This window comes from Heliconius melpomene, chromosome 10 (genome assembly GCF_056956725.1).
Source record: "Heliconius melpomene rosina isolate 202511_hmr_F chromosome 10, ASM5695672v1, whole genome shotgun sequence".
Lineage (NCBI taxonomy): Eukaryota > Metazoa > Arthropoda > Insecta > Lepidoptera > Nymphalidae > Heliconius > Heliconius melpomene.
The window spans coordinates 15,129,400-15,149,374 of record NC_140398.1 but is presented as its reverse complement, the minus strand read 5'-3'; the positions used below and the strand labels follow the sequence as shown (position 1 = coordinate 15,149,374).

General features: G+C 30.3%; 2 protein-coding genes and 1 non-coding gene across 3 annotated transcripts; 2 read left to right on the top strand and 1 right to left on the bottom strand.

Moving 5' to 3' along the window:
- Nucleotides 1-5,108: 5,108 nt before the first annotated feature.
- On the bottom strand, nucleotides 5,109-10,183 carry LOC146535882 (seroin-like). Its single transcript, XM_085191193.1, has 8 exons — nucleotides 10,123-10,183; nucleotides 9,679-9,715; nucleotides 8,740-8,755; nucleotides 8,068-8,329; nucleotides 6,808-6,832; nucleotides 6,615-6,618; nucleotides 6,104-6,127; nucleotides 5,109-5,468 (listed from the first exon to the last, which is right to left on the bottom strand). The coding sequence occupies exons 1-8, from the start codon at nucleotides 10,172-10,174 to the stop codon at nucleotides 5,247-5,249; spliced, it is 642 nt and encodes a 213-aa protein (XP_085047319.1). The 5' UTR covers nucleotides 10,175-10,183; the 3' UTR covers nucleotides 5,109-5,246.
- Nucleotides 10,184-15,475: 5,292 nt separating this feature from the next.
- Nucleotides 15,476-18,113, top strand: LOC146535881 (uncharacterized). The gene is made up of 3 exons (XM_085190622.1): nucleotides 15,476-16,053; nucleotides 16,276-16,450; nucleotides 17,812-18,113. The coding sequence occupies exons 1-3, from the start codon at nucleotides 15,644-15,646 to the stop codon at nucleotides 17,971-17,973; spliced, it is 747 nt and encodes a 248-aa protein (XP_085046748.1). The 5' UTR covers nucleotides 15,476-15,643; the 3' UTR covers nucleotides 17,974-18,113.
- Nucleotides 18,114-19,015: 902 nt separating this feature from the next.
- Nucleotides 19,016-19,311, top strand: LOC146535880 (signal recognition particle RNA). Its single transcript, XR_014878393.1, has one exon.
- The last annotated feature ends 664 nt before the right edge of the window (nucleotides 19,312-19,975 follow it).

The following is a 19,975-nucleotide window of genomic DNA, read 5'->3' as shown; positions in this document are numbered from 1 at the left end:
TTAAATGTATAGATAATTAAAACCATTTATTAATTTAGTATAATGGATTATTAGTTTAATAAGTAGTACAGAAAATGACGGATGGTACGTATTAAGTATAGTCAGTTATTAATATATCCCTTTACGTCATCAAAGCCGACGTGACAGGTAGGTATTGTACTAAGATTACACGTCGCGTCACGCTTGTCTTCCCCATGAGATCTTGTATACTCGTATATACATATACATATATCTTTCTGTTTTTCACTGGAAAGTTTTTCTAAATAAATTTAAGAATAGATAGGAATAAATTATATACAGGGTGTCCCAGGAGACAACGATAAATTGAAAACAGGTGATAGACCAAGTCGTGACAGTTATGAGAAAAATATAAAAAAAAATCTGTGTCATGTATTTTTCATATTATATTGATTTAAAAAAATATCGGAAAAACCGACACCCTGTGATGATTTTTCAAGTCCTAAGACTACAAATATTACTTTTTTTTAATTTTTTTTCTGTAATGTAATCATGAGTAACCCTTCTGTGAATTATCGTTTAAGATTGAACCATACCTGCATCAGTTTTCAATAAAATGCCGTGTTTTTGCCAAACATTAAATTCAAAAAATTTAGTACACCCAACTTTAACCGACTGTACTATAAAAAAAATGTACTACACTGTTTTAGCAAGTAACTTTAAAAGTTGGCGCATTTAATCTGGATTCCGAAATGGTATAATACTTGCTGGATTACTTCTTTGTTGAAGAGAGAAAAATCTAAATACACGATAATCGGGATGACGTTCAACGTTTTGGTATCTTTTCCGATACATTCTAGCTGCAGCATTAGCATTACATAACCATTCTCCATGAATGAAATGCATATTGGCAATGTGTCAAAGACCGAGTATATGGCCTGCGAGATCGCGGACTCGAGCACTAGCCTCAGTTCAGCAAGTAGCAAAGTTCAGGTATCTTAGATCCGTCATGCACGAGTCTGGAGGCATCGATCACGATCTCGATGGTCGGATAAGCGTTGCCTGGGCTAAGTGGCGGGAGGTCAATGGTGTGGTCTGTGATCGCAGGATACCGTCCAAACCTTTTCCGATTTAGGGGCTGGCCCAGGACTTATAAGAATAGTGCTCGAGTCCGGGCTCTCGCAGGCCATATACTCGATCTTTGACACATTGCCAATATGCATTTCATTCATGGAGAACGGTTATGTAATGCTAATGCTGCAGCTAGAATGTATCGGAAAAGATATCAAAACGTTGAACGTCATCCCGATTATCGTGTATTTAGATTTTTCTCTCTTCAACAAAGAAGTAATCCAGCAAGTATCGTACCATTTCGGAATCCAGATTAAATGCGCCAACTTTTAAAGTTACTTGCAAAAACAGTGTAGTACATTTTTTTTATAGTACAGTCGGTTTTAAGTTGGGTGTACTAAATGTTTTGAATTTAATGTTTGGCAAAAACATGGCATTTTATTGAAAACTGATGCAGGTATGGTTCAATCTTAAACGGTAATTCACAGAAGGGTTACTCATGATTACATTACAGAAAAAAAATTAAAAAAAAGTAATATTTGTAGTCTTAGGACTTGAAAAATTATCACAGGGTGTCGGTTTTTCCGATATTTTTTTAAATCAATATAATATGAAAAATACATGACACAGATTTTTTTTTATATTTTTCTCATAACTGTCACGACTTGGTCTATCACCTGTTTTCGTTTTATCGTTGACTCTTGGGACACCCTGTATATCTTTTCTCTTTTTTTCTTTTGCATTTATCTTCTATTTTTGCATAACATTTTTCTAAATTGTAGGCGCGCTGAGTTTACTTCAAAACGAAACTACACAAGCTATATTTCATTGTATAATTATACAGGGTGGAATTGTCAGCACCACTTTAAATGAAACCACAGTTTTAACTACTCTATAAAAGTCTAATATAATTCGGAAAAAAAATAATTCCCAAAAATGAAAAAGTTATTTTTTCAAACAAAATAAATAATAAAATTATCGTTTTAAAATAAAACGTCATTTGTAAAGTATAACATAGGCACGCACACACTTACCTGTCAAATCGGAAACGTCGCACACGTATGTGTGCGTCACACGAAATACAGGTATGGATAAAAATCGTGAATTGAAAAAAAAATCCTACGTCCAAACTGTTGAGGTACCTTGATTAATTTCTTAGGTGTGGGTTTGAAATATATTACCCTATATGCAGTTTCAATAAAAGAAGCGCTGCCTCTTCCACCCTGTATATTTCTTGTATTCTCCAGATTCCGATAATTTCTAAAATATTACGATTCAAACCGATTGTTTTTGTTGCAACAGGATCTAGAAAGTGCTAATTGAAGATTTTATTATTTACTTTGATGTCACTATGGCCACGGTATAGGTATGCGTGATGCCAAAATCACACATACGATAGTTTCGCATTCGAACCCAAATTGAAATAAATTTAGAAACTTTAAAAAATAATTTTATATACCCGTTATATCCACCTGCTTGGTGGCAAATGTATTTTTCGTTATAAGTAGAAAAGAAAGTGGAAAACGGGACGGAAAAGGGAAAGAAATATTTTATATGCTGTTACTTAAAAGGAGCACTGACGCTTCTATCCTATAGGCACTCAATGTGTAAATATTTTTAGTTTTGTGTGTATTCATTATTTTACCATCTTATTTTGTAGGAAAGTAAAAAAAAGTAAAAAAATAAGCCTACTTTAAAGTTTTATTATACACAGCTAAAACATAACAGTAAATATACATAACACATTCATCACAAGTAATAAACTACTGGGACTTCGTACGTATCCACAGGGTAAATGACTTCGTCTTCTACAGGTACCAAATAAAGAGTGCCTTCAGTCTGCTCCTGAAAAAATAATCAATATCAAATATTGAATTACATACATCCTTAATAAGCTATTTTTTATTACATAGTATCTACCTTGGCACAGCCTTCGGATTTAGGTTTTTCTTCACCTTCGCCTTCCTTATTTTCACCTTCTTCCTTATTTTCTCCTCCTTCCTTATTTTCGCCTTCTTCTTTTTCTTCGCCTTTTTCTTTATTTTCACCTTCTTCTCTATGTTCACCTTCTCCTTCTTCGCTATGTTCTTCTTCACCTTCTTCTCTGTGTTCGCCCTCTCCTTCCTCTTTATGTTCTTCTTCACCTTCTTCTCTGTGTTCGCCTTCTCCTTCCTCGTTATGTTCTTCTTCACCTTCGTTGTTTTCGCCTTCTGATTTTTCACCTAATCTTTCTTCACCCTCATTTTCTTCTCTTTTTGCTTCCTCTCTGTAGAAAAAAAACAATATATGTTTATTTTAAGGAAATTAATCGATTCAATGGTATTAAAAGTATATTATTTTCATGAATGTATTATTGTACCTTTCTAAGGGCTCTTCGCCTCCTTCAGCCTCCCTTTTTTCAACTGAAAATAATATAAAGTTATTAAATTTTATTTCGCATTTCAAAATAAAGGTGAATTATTATTTATAAATAGATAGCAAACAAAACTTACTTGTTGCACAGTATGCAACTGTCAGAAATAGTATAAATACAAATAATTTAGACATAGTGAAAGTTGTTTAAGCTCTATGAAACTTAGTGCTAATGCTTATAGTGCATGTATGCATTCGTCTGAAAATTTTCTGCTAATTTATATGAGACAAAATGACTACAACCTTGAGTTTGCTATTGATATGTAAATAATATATTTTAAGGCCTTAAAATATATTATCTCTCCTTCTTCATGACGGAGTGTCTAAATTACTTTTTAAATCGTAAATAATTAACGTTGAAATTTGGTTTAATTTGCCTTATTGTGTTGCTTTAAAAACCAAAATTTGAACAAAAGATATACAAGGTTAGTTGGGTCATATATTACATTACCTATAAACCTTATTTTGGTTTTTTTTTTCTTATAATATTAATAATTATATCTAATTATTAATTATTTATCAATACTTTTTAATATTCAAAATTTCGAGAGCAATCAAAGCGAGTGGTAGTGGAGCATGCTTTTTACTATCCACTACAACCTACCGGAAACAATCTTTAACTATATAAAAAGCCCGAGGATCGATTAACACCGCGTAAGGAGCCACTTTTTCCAAGTTATTTATTTTATCATCATCATCACCATTAAACCATCGTCGTCTACAGCTTGACACAGGACTCTCCAATGGCATGCCGCTGTTCGTTCTTCGGCTCTTCGCATCTAGCTATTTATTTGCCCTAAATAAACGTCATCCTATCCCGCACACAGAGGGAACATAGTGGTAAGATATTCCGTTCACTTTTTTCTGACGAATTCTAAAGGCATTGCGTGTAGAGTTAAATAAGTTTTTTTTCTATACAATAGAGGTATGATTAATTCCATTCGATTTATTAAGACAGGTGAGCTTATAGCTTGCAACTCCTAATAGTTATTTATAAAAGGTTTTTTAAAATCTTCAACTCTACGATGCCTGTCATTCATATATTTTTATCACATATTAACATATTAATTATAAAGTTTTATAACATGTTAATTCAATAGGTACATTTAATTATTTTTATTAGCATAATTATGGAAAGATATTAACAAATTATACTTATAGATATTAAGAATCAAGTATTTACAGTCTGAGCAAGCCTCATATTCAAGTTTTTGCTATATATAATTTCAGGTTACATCATATTTTCTTGTTGCCTTGATCATTATTTTCTGGAAACCAGCGGACCATATCTCCATGACGTCGTGTATAAGAAAACCTACAAGATTCATAGATACAATTAGTCAATGATTGACTAATCAATGATGGGGTAAATGCAAAAATAGATAAAATAGCATAAAAAAAATTATAAATAGAATTTTTGAAATACCCATAGTGCAGAGAGTTTATTATATTTCGCTAACAGATTATTATATATGTCTATAACTAATTGATTTTTTTGTAATGTATGATTACGAGTGGGGATCGAACCTACAACCATCATGTTTACAGTCTGTCAGTCATCTTTTGCGCCTCAATGGCCTAGACACCAAATACGTATAGTAACTTAACCCAATTAAAAAAATTAAATAAATTATAATTAAAATGCTTAAATAAAACGAGAGTACCATAATAATCAAAATTTAATGAAAAAGTGAAAGCATTACAATCAAAAGCAAATATCATTCTACGAATATATTTAAAAAAATGCAAATAAAATAAACATATTGAATTAAATATAAGACGCTATCATTATTATTTAATGATATTTAAACTGTGTTTGATCCAAAGTAATTAATATTTTCTTGAACATCGCCATTTACATTAGACACTAGGCTACCACCACCAACTGATGTTTTTACACCATTAATATTTGTAGCCTGGGTGAAAGATGATGATGCAGAACTGACGAAGTTCTCATTTCCATTAGGCTTCATATTTTTTATAGCCTCAGGAAATATTGGTTCTTGGAATGTCTGGAATATTGGTACCTGAAAAATGTATTGTTTACTAAATAATCAAATTAAATCAGCTTCAAGCCGTATCCCGAAATCAGCAGGGTAGGAAGTAGAGGGAACCTAGTGTCAATACACTCCATTCCCCTCAATTCAACTCAACGCCGCGCCTTGCCTGAACACCAGAGCGAAGAAATAAAATTATAAATTTAAATAAATATTTCCTTTCCTCGAGCGTGGATCGAATCTACATTCCACCAGTCGATCTTACCCTCACACTGTGCCCCTGCGCCACGACTGGCCTCATATTGCTTATTAAAAAGTCTAGAGAAGTACCTAGTATAAGTATATTCTTGTTATCCTGTCCTGTGAATTCTTGTTCATTAGGAGATATTTATGAAAATTAACGACGCTCTTCGTACAAGTAACATAAAATAAACTATTATGTTGTATAGTTGTTGTAGAATATGCAGAGGACATCTAGTTTTTTTATCTTCTTACGAAAGCGAAAAAATTAAACTAATTTACTTCTCCATGAGGGAATCGAACTCACAACCGTAGCATTTACAGTCAAACGGCTTTATACTTCATTGTTAATATATTATATAGTATTAAATAATATTATATAATAGTACTCTTAAAATATTATAATTTAATAGAGTCTACTATACCTGTGGTAGAATTACGGGTGGATTCTGTAAGGAATGTTTAATATTAATTAAATCAATACTTTAAAATGTCTATTTAAAAATTTTCTTGCATACTAAATGAGAAATGATAAAATATTGAAAGTAAAATAATTATTATTTAAAAAAATAGCGCTATAAAACAGTAAAATGAAAATTGTGCACATAAAAAAATATAATATTACTTCGCTACAGAACATTTAGAAGTAAATTAGTAATTAAATAATTAATAAATATAAGAAAACATATTGGAAGACAGATGATCCAAAGCGTGCCAAATGAAATTAGCAAGTGATAGGGATATATCATCATAAAAGTGCATGGACCATGTACTGTGCAGTTATTTAAATTAAACTTTAATAATTACCTATAGCTAGTATTACCACCGGTAGTTTCTTGGCTTAATGCTTATTATACCTACTTTATATAAAATAAAACTTTTAATATTATTTATATAGTAATTGATATTGCTGTATGACATCTATGGACTACTTACGGATCTGAAACAAAAAAAAATGTTATAAGTCTATGAAATGAACACGAATGTACTAACTACCTAGCAAGGCATATCTTCTTATTGTTTAATTAGCATAAAAAATTGGATTTTATAGTAAAAATATGTAAAAGATTGCTTGAGGTTGAACTGAAAGAAAGTTATTTACTTCATATTAATAAATTTCGATACGTACATAACATTTGGTGGGTTATCTCCGACTGTAAAATTAACAAAAAATAAATAATTTTATTTACCTTTTTTTAAAACCTTCAGTTTTCGTAATTAAAATCTTAATAAAAAATAATTTTAATTTTACATAACAAAATTAACAATGAGGAAAATTTTTACTATAGAGCACTAAAACAGATGTTATCTTAAAAACACAAAGAAATAATAATATCTAGTAATAAATTTTATAATAAATGTTGACGTGTCTTTTAAGATATATTATAATTATTAAAGCGTTCACTTATAATTGTTACCAAAGTTATATAAATATGAATATATAAAAAACCTACAGAAAAAGGTAAATCTAGTGTATCGTAGAGTCAACTCAGAAGTAACTAATAACTGAAATTCTTCTCCTTCTTTCTCCTATTATTATATTGACAAAAAGTATTGTATATTTATATCTTCAAGTTGTATCCAACAAATAATATACACCTATCCCCCGATTTACACGGTAGATACGTTCCTGAGAAAACCGTGTAAATCGAAAATTAAAAATTTTCAAGTCAAAACCGTGTAAATCGAAAAACTTGCAGAAAATGCATAATTTTGATATTTAACAGTTGTGATTTTTTTCAATATTTTTAGGTGTACACAGAAATAAAAATAAAATGCATTGACAGGTTAAAATATGTAATATATTACTGAAATACTGTTTTTTTATTAAACTACAATACATTAAACAGAAGAACAAAAAATAAAACCAAAGGTGTTTTATTATCATTCATCACTGTTAGAAATTACTCTCATCCTTTTTTTCGGAATCACTTGAATTTATTTGTGCCGATTCGATGTTTGAAGCAGAAATATTTACATTATGAGAGATGGTAAATCGGTTATTAACAATTGCTTCAAATTTTTTGTAAGATCTTTGTAACTTCTTCATATTGAGCCAAGCAGCGATTCATGTCACGAGTGCGATAAAAAAAAAAAAAACTTCTTTGAAAAACCGTGTAAAAGCGAAAACGTGTAAAAAAGTACCGTGTAAATTGGGGGATAGGTGTACATACACAAAAATAAACACCGCATGTTAAGGGACGAAAATCAACGCTGCTTTGTTACCAGCAAATGAAAATAACTCATTGCTCCAAGTAAAATTTTCATCATCACATTTTCATCCATCCATCACATTTTTGAACCAAAAAATGTTTTACCAGCATGATATTGGGAATGAAACATTAATAACTATCATATATGTATATGACGTAACTATTTCTTTACTTACACACAAACTCCTTAACCACACCATCGTTATTAGTAACAACAGTAGTGCCACCAGTTTGGATAACTTTTCCGTCTTTATCAACAGTTGATGAACTTGAAGAACTAACGGATATGCCATTAAAGTTTGGTCCCTTATTCTTGACAATGTCTTCAGGGGTTGGAATGACTATAGGTGGTATAGGTGGCATTCTGGGGAAAGGGGGGAACGTTATGTGTGGGAACGGTGGGAAAGTTGGAAATGGTGGAAATGTCAGGTGATGAAACTGTAAATAAAAAATTAATAAGTGTAACCTTTTTTGAAGTCTTATTTCACAATAAGAATACAAAAATATTTCAGAAAACATATAAAAATTTGAACGTAACAGGACTCGAACATACGTCTCCTGTAAGCCGTGCAAGGGCTGTGAGTATCTATTAATAAATTTTTTTACATTTTTTTACTAGCAACAAATAAGCTGTAACAGGCGTATAAGAATTTCGACAAGGCTTGACTTTTATGTGCAATATGAAGTATTTTTCTTTTCTAAATGTGTTAATAACACTTTAAAAATGTTAAAATAAATATGAAATCCTCACTTTTTTTATGTCAATGCATAATATAATAGTTTAATTATAATATAAATTATTAACAGACTAGTACTAATAACAAATGTAAACCAATTTGAAAACTTACCTTAAATTCATGTCTTCTGAAAAATAATAAAAATATACATGAGGAAAATGTTATAATACATTTCACGATTTTATTTTTATTGCTCTAGTTGTATTACTATGTAACTCATATTATACCTTAAATCTCTTAAGAATAATAAAAACTGTAAACTGTTACAATCTTGAGATCTTATACAATCTTGACAATATGTTTCAAAACAATATTATGATATATTATTTATTTATTTTTACGATGATTGTGTTTATTTTTTTTATTCAACAGATGCATGCATTTTTTATTCAACAGATGGGATAGGCAGAGAGAACCAAGTGTCCGGACACTCCATTGCCAACTTACCGTACGAATACAAAATTTTTGTGTTGAGGTCGTCATGGAGCAGGGACACAGGCGTGTAACTGATAACGCGACGGTTGTAGGTTCGATTCTCACTCCGTGAAATGAAATGATTTTATTTTAATTTCCTCGTTTTTTGTATTTCAGCAGATGCCACCTTCTCCACCTGGTGCCTTCTAATTTCTCCTCCTTCGTTATCGTGCGAGTCGGACTCGCACACCTAGAGTTCCGTACCAATTTCAGATTTGTAGATTCAAGGGATGTACAACTTATAAAAGTTACTGAAATTTGCGAGCATAATATCCAATCATTTTGTATGAAATAAACTACAAACAAAACCTTTTTCTTCGAGAAAGAATCTGTTCTCTACAAAATCCAAAAAAAAAATATAAATATTCATTGGAAAAGTTACATTAATGCTGATCTGAATGTTTTGACTTAGAAGCTTGATGTTTTCTGTTCTCCAAGGGTCCATAAACCTGAATATTTGATATTAATTTCAGCTTGATAGACGGACAGACGCACAAAAAAGTAATCAAATATGGCTTCCCTTTTTTACTTTTGAGGTACGAAACTCTAAAAATATATTATAATTAATATACTTACTTTGGAAAATCATCATTGTTTTGCCATACAAAACCAGCTGAAAGAAAAACACAACTTTAAACAAATTACGTAGCACTTGTAGGTATATTTACATTTTTATTCGCTTAATTTTACCTATATAAAACTCTTGAATCAGTTATAATGGCATAAATTCCATTCACTTGAACAATAGTTATTAATTATATTATTTGCATATAATGACGCAATTCCATAAGAAATTTGAAATAATAATATTTTTAATCTTTATTCAGCTACAGTTTGATATTTAAGATAAAAGGAAATATAGTATTTTTAATATAGTATTTGAATTAGTTAACAAATTTACTTCTAGGTTTATTAATACATTAGGAACAATAAACGGACGGATGGATTTTTCATAATTTCTACTAAATAAATCCTGATTTTGTAATATATTTTTTTCATAAAAACACAAAAAACACTTACCGTTAACTGAAGCAGCTATAAAAGCTGTAAAAAGTAAAATCGTGTACGCCATTATCTGGCACTGATATAATAATAATAATTCAACTTCGCTCAAACTCAACAGTTGGAAATATACTGAAAAATCGTGCATTTAATGCTCATTTAAATATTATTCATATGTTTTAAAACAACTGTACAAACAGTGCGACGAATGGGCGTTCTCAGAAACTTTAAAAATATGAAAAATATATTAAGCAACAATGATGTCTTCTTCAGACAAATTAAGTCTTTTGTAGCTAAAATCGTATATATGTAGTTTAGGTATGGAGAAAATAAGTTCTTCTAGAATTTTCCACGTAAATAAAACATTTTTTTTTCCTTACATATTGTTAAGGTCTGTCTTATAAACATGAAAAATTCTACTTGCGCTTTTTATTTAGTGTTTTACTTATCTATTAACTTTTTTAAACTATCGAATATACACATATTTTCATTTAAGCTTTATACATATCTTTATGTTAAAATAATCGCACGATTTCTTATAAGAAAGTGTAATATTAAATAGTTAATAAATATTTTTTTTTTTTTAAGCAAAGACAGAGCTATTCGCTAGTAAAAGTACTTACCTTAGTAATATTACCGATCACGTGTTATGAATACTTACTATGAATGGTTAATAGTTATTTAAACGAGGAAAACCTAGGTCTTTAATGGCATAATAATTTCACATTCATATCAACTTTCTGATTAATATAAATAAAATGCAATAATACTATTTATTATATTAACATTATATCAACCGTTTTCTTATTAAAAACTCATTTTTGAGATATTCCATAATAAATTTCGTTGTAGTATCATTTTTATTTAACAAACATTGTATAGATGTGTCTTTTAAGTATAATGTTTTTTTACTTTTATAAATATTTGTATCACTGATCACGAAAGTACAGCGAAAACTTGGTAACTCCCACCAATTTTTCACCCAAAAGAAACCTTTCCGGTTGTGGGTTTAGTGACTAAGTAAGAATCCAGTACTACCAGTGTAAGTTCTGCTTCAGAACCCTTAAAGATCCTTGATTTTTATTTCATGGATGATCAACTTTCTTTTACTCAAGTTCCCTAACGTGAAGAATTTTAGTAATTTTGCAGTATCACAATAAATGTAATGAACGTACACACTTGTATATAATAGAGTTATGTTATATTAAACATTACAATATAATAATAGCCTATTTATATGTTAATTAGCATGATCAATTATTCAATCTAGGAATTATATCTCTATTATGATTATTCAATGAACGTTTGTAATTAGACCCTTCACGTACTCTATGAGGAAGGGTGATTATATCTAGGCATAATATATATATATGTGTCACTAACTTCTTATTGTTTCCCTTGTAAGGAATAGAAATTCCTACGTATGAATGAATTTATAAAAATAATATTTATATAATATTGCGTCATTATTACAATAACATAAACTATAACATGAATTAAGGTGTTCTTTTTAATATATTTAGGTATCTGAAAGTTACGACTATTAAAAAAACACGACAATTTATAAAAGAAAAGAAAAAAAAAATACTGATAAGAAAGAAATCAGATCAGATAGATAAAGAACATAACAAAGAAATCAATAAATCTAGAAAATTTCTTATTACAAATTTCACATATCACAGTTAATTATTATTTGACAAAGTGCTACAGCACTACTTTATCTACTTTCAAGCCGAAGTCAGAGAATCAAACCCATAACAATTACGTTGATAGCCCTTAACACCTCAGTCGAATAGTAGTCTAATGTTATTATAATTTTTATATTTACTCAAATATTTGAGTTGTCTCTGAAGTATCGCTGGGTAATCTGAATAGTCCACATGTCGCAAGAGACGTGTTAAAAGAAAATTGTAATTTGTAAGACAATAATGAATAGCCCGCTAGTGTTTAGTGACATAGTGACATATGTCACACCTGTTGTTGACGTGCGGTGTGGACTGTGGCGCGGTCACACATGTCTAGTTGGTCGACCGTGACATGAGACGTGCGACCCCGGGCTCTGACTTGGTTTTAATATAATAGGGCTGACTATGAGACAGTTTTTTGTATAGAAATTAAATATTTATTACTTAATATATTTTGCAATTTACATGAATTTTTTTTCAATTTACTATCCAGAAAATATAATACAAAACGAATTTTGCATTTTTTTGACAAATATTCTTTATCCAAAATAAAAAATAATATATATTATAAATTATTCATATTTGTAAAAGTTTTAGGTTATATATTGACCTTTGATCAGACGTTATCATGAATATAAGAATATTGAACTAAAAACCGTTAATCTCTTATAAAACTATAAATATAAAGATGCTTACAAAATTTCTAAGAAGCATGCCTTGCGTGTTGATACCGTTAGCTTAACATCCTGTTGGTTTTAAAGTAAAACATTCAATGCCTTACATTATATGTTATATAAATACCTATATTTTATTTTACATATAGGTGTAATAAACCGATAGCTTTAAACTATTATACGATACAAAAAAAATTGAGTTATATTGAGAAAAAAAAAACCACGAATGCAAACCAGTGGCTGTATTTGGCAATTTTCAAGAATCCAATTGCTTCCAAAAAATAACAGATTCTCAAATATTTGCTCTACCACTGAAAATCGCTGAACATACATAGTGGTATGTATATAAGGATGGATTGCCGTCTATCGCGTTACATCCTGTATACTATAAAATAGTATTTAAGTAATTTATTCATTCAATATATGTAGAAACTCCCAAATGAGTAGATATTTAAGATATAATAAGCGATCTTGGAATAATATTCTACAATTATACATACTTACATAATATAAGTTGTAAGCATATTTTAAGGTATTTTGTAAATTTTGTATTTATTCTGAATATAACATTTTATGACTGCCATTTTTAAATCATTGTGGCAACCCTTACATTTTTTGGTAATACGTCCACTTGACATAGCAAGATTGTGGCCGCAATAAGAGGAGATTTATATTAGCAATACTTTCATTAAGCATACCTAATACATTTTAAAGAGTAAACAATTTTTGAAATCATTTAACAGTCGCAATGTACTTAATCAAAAACTTATATGTAATTTAATATTTAGATAAATAAGCTTTTAAATTGATTTTAATTAATGTTTCATAAATAAAAAAAATATGATTATGTTATTATCAGTCGTTCTACTTAGGCAAAGATATATAGGCGCCCATATATACGGGTAATTCTACCAAAATTGTTCAATCAATATTCAGTAGAGATATGTTTAGAATAAAAATTAGTTGAATAAGTAAACTTCAATGACCAATTTGTTACTCATAGTAAAATTATGCAACAAGTCCTCGAGTCCACGTCCACAAATCAAAGAATGTTATATTTTCTTACAAAAAAATCTTATGTTTAAATATGCGTAATTCATGAATTTACCGTAACATTATACAGGTGGAAATATTCATTTTAAACATATTTTTAAATATCTAAATTATGTGGGATAAAATTTTATAACAAAAATTCTATAGCAACAGAGATACGAAAAATAATCCTTATTCCTTACTAATATTATAGATGCGAAAGTCACTCTACTTGTCTCTCTGTTAGGCTTTCACGCCTAAACACTGTCTCGATTTTAATGAAATGTGGTAGACGTATGTTAAGAAGGCACATAAAGAACGGAAGGGACTTTTATAGCGATATTTCAATTTTCAAATGAGACGTCACTATAAATGCGCTGAAAATATAAAAAACGAGCGAACTATGAATTCGCTCGTTTACTCGTTCTCTTATTCGTTTTTTTACATATACTTCAAGCGGACGAAGCCGCAGGCTGTACATATATGTATTAACTCGCTTTTTTCTCCGACAAGCTAACTTTATATCGCAAGATAATCTTGTCATTACCAATATTTCAAATAAACTTGCCTAGACCAGTTGGCTTACAGCATTATCATGATGAAATTACATTAAAAAATGCTTGAAACATAACACCGATAAAGTAAAATCATATTCGATACTTCGACCTTCTTTCAAAGTATCGAATTTAAATAAAGGTGTCACTGAGTCATGTTATTTAGGTACTACTTGTAGGTAGGCAGGTAGGTATTACTTAATAGTAAATCTGTAGAAACCAAATTCGTTACACGGATGCGGGGTCCACTTGGAATGCAGTGGTAGAATGACGCATTGCCTATTCAGAAATATCGTATCCTATAAATAGTTCAATGTCCTTTAAAGATACTTTTTCGACACCTAAAATAATATATTTAATATGAAGTATATTTTAGTTTCATAATGTTAGCAATGATGTATTATGAACTTTGACTTTTGAAAAAAAAAAAAAATACAGTCGAATTGATAACCTCCTTTTCTTATAGAAGTCGGTCAAAAAAATTGGATAAAAAAAGGCATTATGTTAATATGTTTAATTTAAAAATTGTAATTTTATCCTTTAAGTATAAAAATAATTTAATTCATATAAAGTTATGAATTTCGTTTTTAGTTGTTTATGCCATTATTTTCGCTATCTTGCGCCATCATGAAAAATTTGCTGTTTAAATTTGCTTTACATATTTAACTATCTTTATAAATTAAATAATGGAGAGATATTATGCAAAGTAGCATTTCGGCTACGTAAATATTTGTTAGTTATTGTATGTTGAATTCGCATAGCAGTGATGATGTTTTTTTCTACATTATTAGGTAATACTATGTTTTTTTTTTTTCAAGTTTTATTAAAGTATATATTTTATTAAAAAAACAAAATAAAGAAAATATAAATAAAAATTAAACATATTAATGTGCTGCAAGCTATGAGGTGGAGACACAAATTTATTACGTGTTAGATAAAAATATATTATATAGAAATATTAAAATACTAAAACCTGAATATATCCAGTTATAAGAAATCATTAAAATTCATGTCATTCTCGAAACCAGTTTTAAAATCTTTTAAATATATTTTATCAAACTTTTAAGTATTAATGGGTGACCTATTTAAATTTGACAAATCGAATATTTTAAAACGTCCTCCAATCTTTTGCTAACAATAGTGACTTTTTATATTATACATTTAATACAAAATTGACTCATGTGACTCGCTACTATAATATAGAGGATGTAAATATTTGATATTACTCGTAGTGGGGAGATGTTAAATGGCTTAGTAAAAATATATTTGGTACGTTTGAAAACGTGGCCTGACTGTTTAGGACTCTAAGTAGGACGCTTGGATTTCCCAATACCATTGAGTTTCACCTTTTTCCGCTCATCTAAACGTGAACAATAAGACAGTTAACTACATAAGGATACGGCTATACGAGTATACATCTCGGATCATCGTAGAGGGGGTATCGCATTGGACAGGACGTCGGAGCAGGCGTAGCGCAGTGGGTTTTCTGAAGGCTGTGGCACGGGCCGCATGCCAACACCGCTGGTGACCTCGTACGACCCTATTAATATAGCGAACACCGATAATTTGAATTTAGTAAAGAACAAACACAAACATGAAGTTCATCTGTACTTGCTTCTGCCTCGTGTTTACTGCTGGGTTCGCAAACTCTGCCCCCGCCAATGGATTTGTCTTCCCGGATGAGAGAAGACAATATAAGAAATTAGAACCCGTAATCACCCCGCCGGTGCTCCCGGTTTTGGAACATTTAGAACGGGATCCCAGTACACTGCTTCCGGGAGAACGTGGAAAAAGTGTGAATAAAGTGAATCCGAGATTTGGTTTTGGTGGCGGTTTCAACGTGAAGCCGACCGGGAATGGGGGGCTGTCCGCGAGTGTGAGCAGTAGTGCTAGTGGTGCTGGAGTAAGTCATTCAGCATCTCAGTCGTTTTCCTTTGGATTCAATGAAGGATTTAGTGCTTCTCATTCGGCGAGTCAAGCCTCTTCTTTTAATGGTTTCGGAAGGTAGATCATTTATTTAATTATATATATTTAAATAATTATAAGTTCGCAATTATTTCATTATATTAATGATAAAATTAAAATAATATGGTAAAATTGTTATTTTAATTTATATTTAGATTAACTTTATTTAAGATGGAATTTGACATTTTAATACACAGATTATAAAATTAAAATATATAAACTAATTAAAAATATAATTTATTTTATGTTTAAATATTACAGTGGCTTCAGCGGCAGCCAGGCTAGCAGTCAAGCAGCGGCCTTCAGCGGATCTGGCTCATCAGTTTCAGGGGCCGCGTCTTCTGCATCCGCTCTTGGAGGGTTCGGTGGCCAAAGCGGAAGTCAGAGTGCTTCCTCTGCTTTTGGCTTCAACTCCCTAAATGCTTTCCAGCCTGATGTGAGTATTTTGTTTTGTTGTTTTATGTCATGACAGAATATTTTTTATTGGTAGAAGTTATAAGCAATAGTTTCATTTAAAATGTGTGTAATCGTGAAAATCAGGCAATAATTAAATAAATTCAAGATGTCAATTAGATATTATTAATTACATATCGAGAAATCGTAAACTATCTTTTAAACTTTGATGCTATTTTCATTATAATTTCGCTTAAACGATATAACGAATAATATCAAACCGACCAAAAACTCTATTTCCTTGTTTTTCTTTTGCATTTACGCCCAATGTTAATAATGTATCTCCGATCTCCAGTTAACGTCAATCTTGGATTTTTTGACATGTCTATCCAATCACTAACCTGCATGCCGTCCTCCATCTCTGTCTATTTCAATCTATGGTTGCAATTTATGGATTAGGATTGATTATTAATATCGGGCGTAAGTCAATTATATTTACTTATTGCGACAGGGGCCTCCGTCATTATTACCTTTTTTTCAGATTTAATAATAATAACAATAATAGTAAAATTAAATTCATATTGCAACGTTAATTTTATAAGAAATACCTAATGTAGTCTGAACATTACAAAGATATTCATTTTCTTAAATTATTACGAAAGTGGGGAACCAAATGTCTTACCACTAAGTTCTTTCATTACTCTGCCTACCCTTATTCGAGTATATGCGAGAAACAAGTTAACAAAAACGTATAAGCTCTAAAATAAATAAGAAATGTCTTCCTTTTAAATTAATTTAGCATTAACTTTTGTCGCGGGCCATTGTAACCTATTATCTCACGAAATGTTAAGGTCGTGCTTTCACATCCTGTTTCAACCAGGAAATTTTGGAATCAATGTGACATTTATAATCTTTGAATATATTGTTCTATATTATAATTTTTATATTTATTTTATAACTAGTGGACCCGAACGCGGCTACGCCCGCTTGAACTTTACTAATATTTATCAAATATATTTATGAAATTATTTTCAGTTTTCAATAGAGAGATGCGTTAAGCAAGCTCATTTTGGGTGACGTTTTCCAACAACAAACTTTGTCAATGCAAAATGCTTTGCATGTCAAATTAATGAGTATTTTAATATATTGGTATATATCGAAAATATTACAAATATGAGAAAAAAAAGTATCCTATGTTCACGAGACCCTCCAGTATCTCTATATGAGTATTTTATCACAATTAAATTAGCGGTTTGGCCCTGATTGCGTAAAAGACAGACAGACAGACAGAGTTACTTTCGAATTTATAATATAGGTATGGATATATATGTTTTTTAGATTTTTTTAAGATATGTTTAATATTGTACTTTAATAATAAACTATGTATATCATTTTCAATTACAGGTTTCATTTGGCGATGGCCTCCTTGACGTACGACACCGTGGCATACCAAACTTTCCTTTTCCTGAATTTATTGGAAAAAGCAATGGTGTTGGTGCAGCTGCCTTCAAATCAAGAGCTTTAGCTAATGGAGATGACTTTTTAGCATTATTAGTATCTAATTAAATAGTACAAGGAAAGTCAAAGTGACTTTTTTCAATCAATTTCAATATCGATTTACAAAATCGAGTCGAATGATCATTGTAAAACTGAGTAATATAGAAGCATATATTACTTAGTTTTACATTTAAATAACTTTTAATTTAGAAAACTATTTGCAAATCCAAAGAACAGCGTTGGGCGCACATGTCGAAACTATGCTATATATTTACAACCTGTCGTTTGTATTATCGTTATCAAAAATACATAAAAAATACATAAATAAGCAATTGATTACATCGTCTTCAATGATCGAATTGGATTATTGAAAGCGAAGCGAATCGAAAAGACATAGGCGAATATCCATTGGTAAAATATATGGATGTATGTCTCTTTCAATTCAATTTTCTTTTCATTATTATCAGTGCAACGGATCAATAGTTAAATTTAAAAGAATAACTAAAATGTATGTTTAAAATAAATATCATTTGTGCTAAATGTAATACTCAACAAAGTCACACTTCGAAATGACTGAAAATATTTATTAACATAACATAATTTTAAAATAAGAATAAAATATAATAAATTAAGTTGTATATTTTTGTGTTTTTATAAGATGTTCATAAAAACTTCTAAAATTATGTAATAATTAAGGTCAACGATCTGTTAGTTTCTTATTTTCAGATAAATAAACGATTTCGTAGCTCATAAAAAGTAAAAATACTTAAAGGTAATTTAAATAAAATATCCAAAGCAAAATACATGCAATGCATGAATTGCATTTTTTCTGAGAAGTAATCTTTATATAATGTAATGAATTTATTTAATGCTAAAATTTAAAAATACGAAAGAAATAAACTGGCGACAAAATATTTCAATTTTTTCTACGATTTGATCCAATACACTAAAGACACTTTTTTTTCTAAATGTAGTAAAAATGTTAAAATATAAGAAATATTAAAATATAAAATAAATGTTGTGAAGCATAAGAAAATGTTAACTCAACAAGTAAGGTTTTGAACCATGTACTCCGACTTGATAGGGAATAATATTTTTAACACATCGTTCGACCGGGAGCGTGGCGTCTCCTGTAATCCGGCTTCTCGGAGGTCGGGCTCGGAGGATGGTCTGAGGCCGGGAGTCCTGGCGCTGTGTGGTTCACGTTGACTGGACGTCTACACTAAGCCCGGTGTTAATATGGACCGCCCGGAGGAGTCCGGGGGGTGCAGGTTCACTGAGGAGAGGCACACCGGGCCAGGGGGGAAACCCAGCAGCCAAAAGTCTCCGCATGGGGCAGTAGTGGGACAGCGGCCGGGAGTGGGCGCGTGGTGACAGCCCGACCAATACAACCAGACCCGATCCTTTTGGCTTAAATTTTCAAGGCTTTTTATTAAATAGATCGCTAAAATAACATTTTACACGTAAATTCAATACTATTGAAATTATGATTTTTTGATTAAACTTATTATTGAAATGAGACTGTGAAATGTTAGTTAAGACAACAATTACAATACGTTCCTGAAACATTTCCATTTCACTGGCGTGGAAATATTTGTTTTTCTATTCATTTTGAAGTAAATTGTAGGACAAATATCAGGGTTACAACTAATTAGAATTTTTGGACACTTCAAAGAGTTCAACGTTAGGTCAGCTGGTCGTGAAAAATGTTTTTAAAGATTTCAATAATAATATCAGTGTTGAATATAATAATTATTTTTTATATTATTATTTTATACTATTATTTTACACCAATCGTAGCGCGCGCATGAATAACTGTAAGCGAATTTTCGTAAACAAGTTCAGTTTTGTCGGCCTTAGAGCCGATCATAACTCTGAGAAAACAAATGTATACATGGATTAGTCTTCGTCGAAAACAGCTTTAACAGATTAATACATTTTATTTGTTATACATATATTATAAAAAATATATATATATTTTATAAAAAAAATAAATTCTTACTACGTTAAAAAAACAAATTTAATATCTCTCTAAGCATACAAATACCCATATTTGTGAGATTTACGTGAA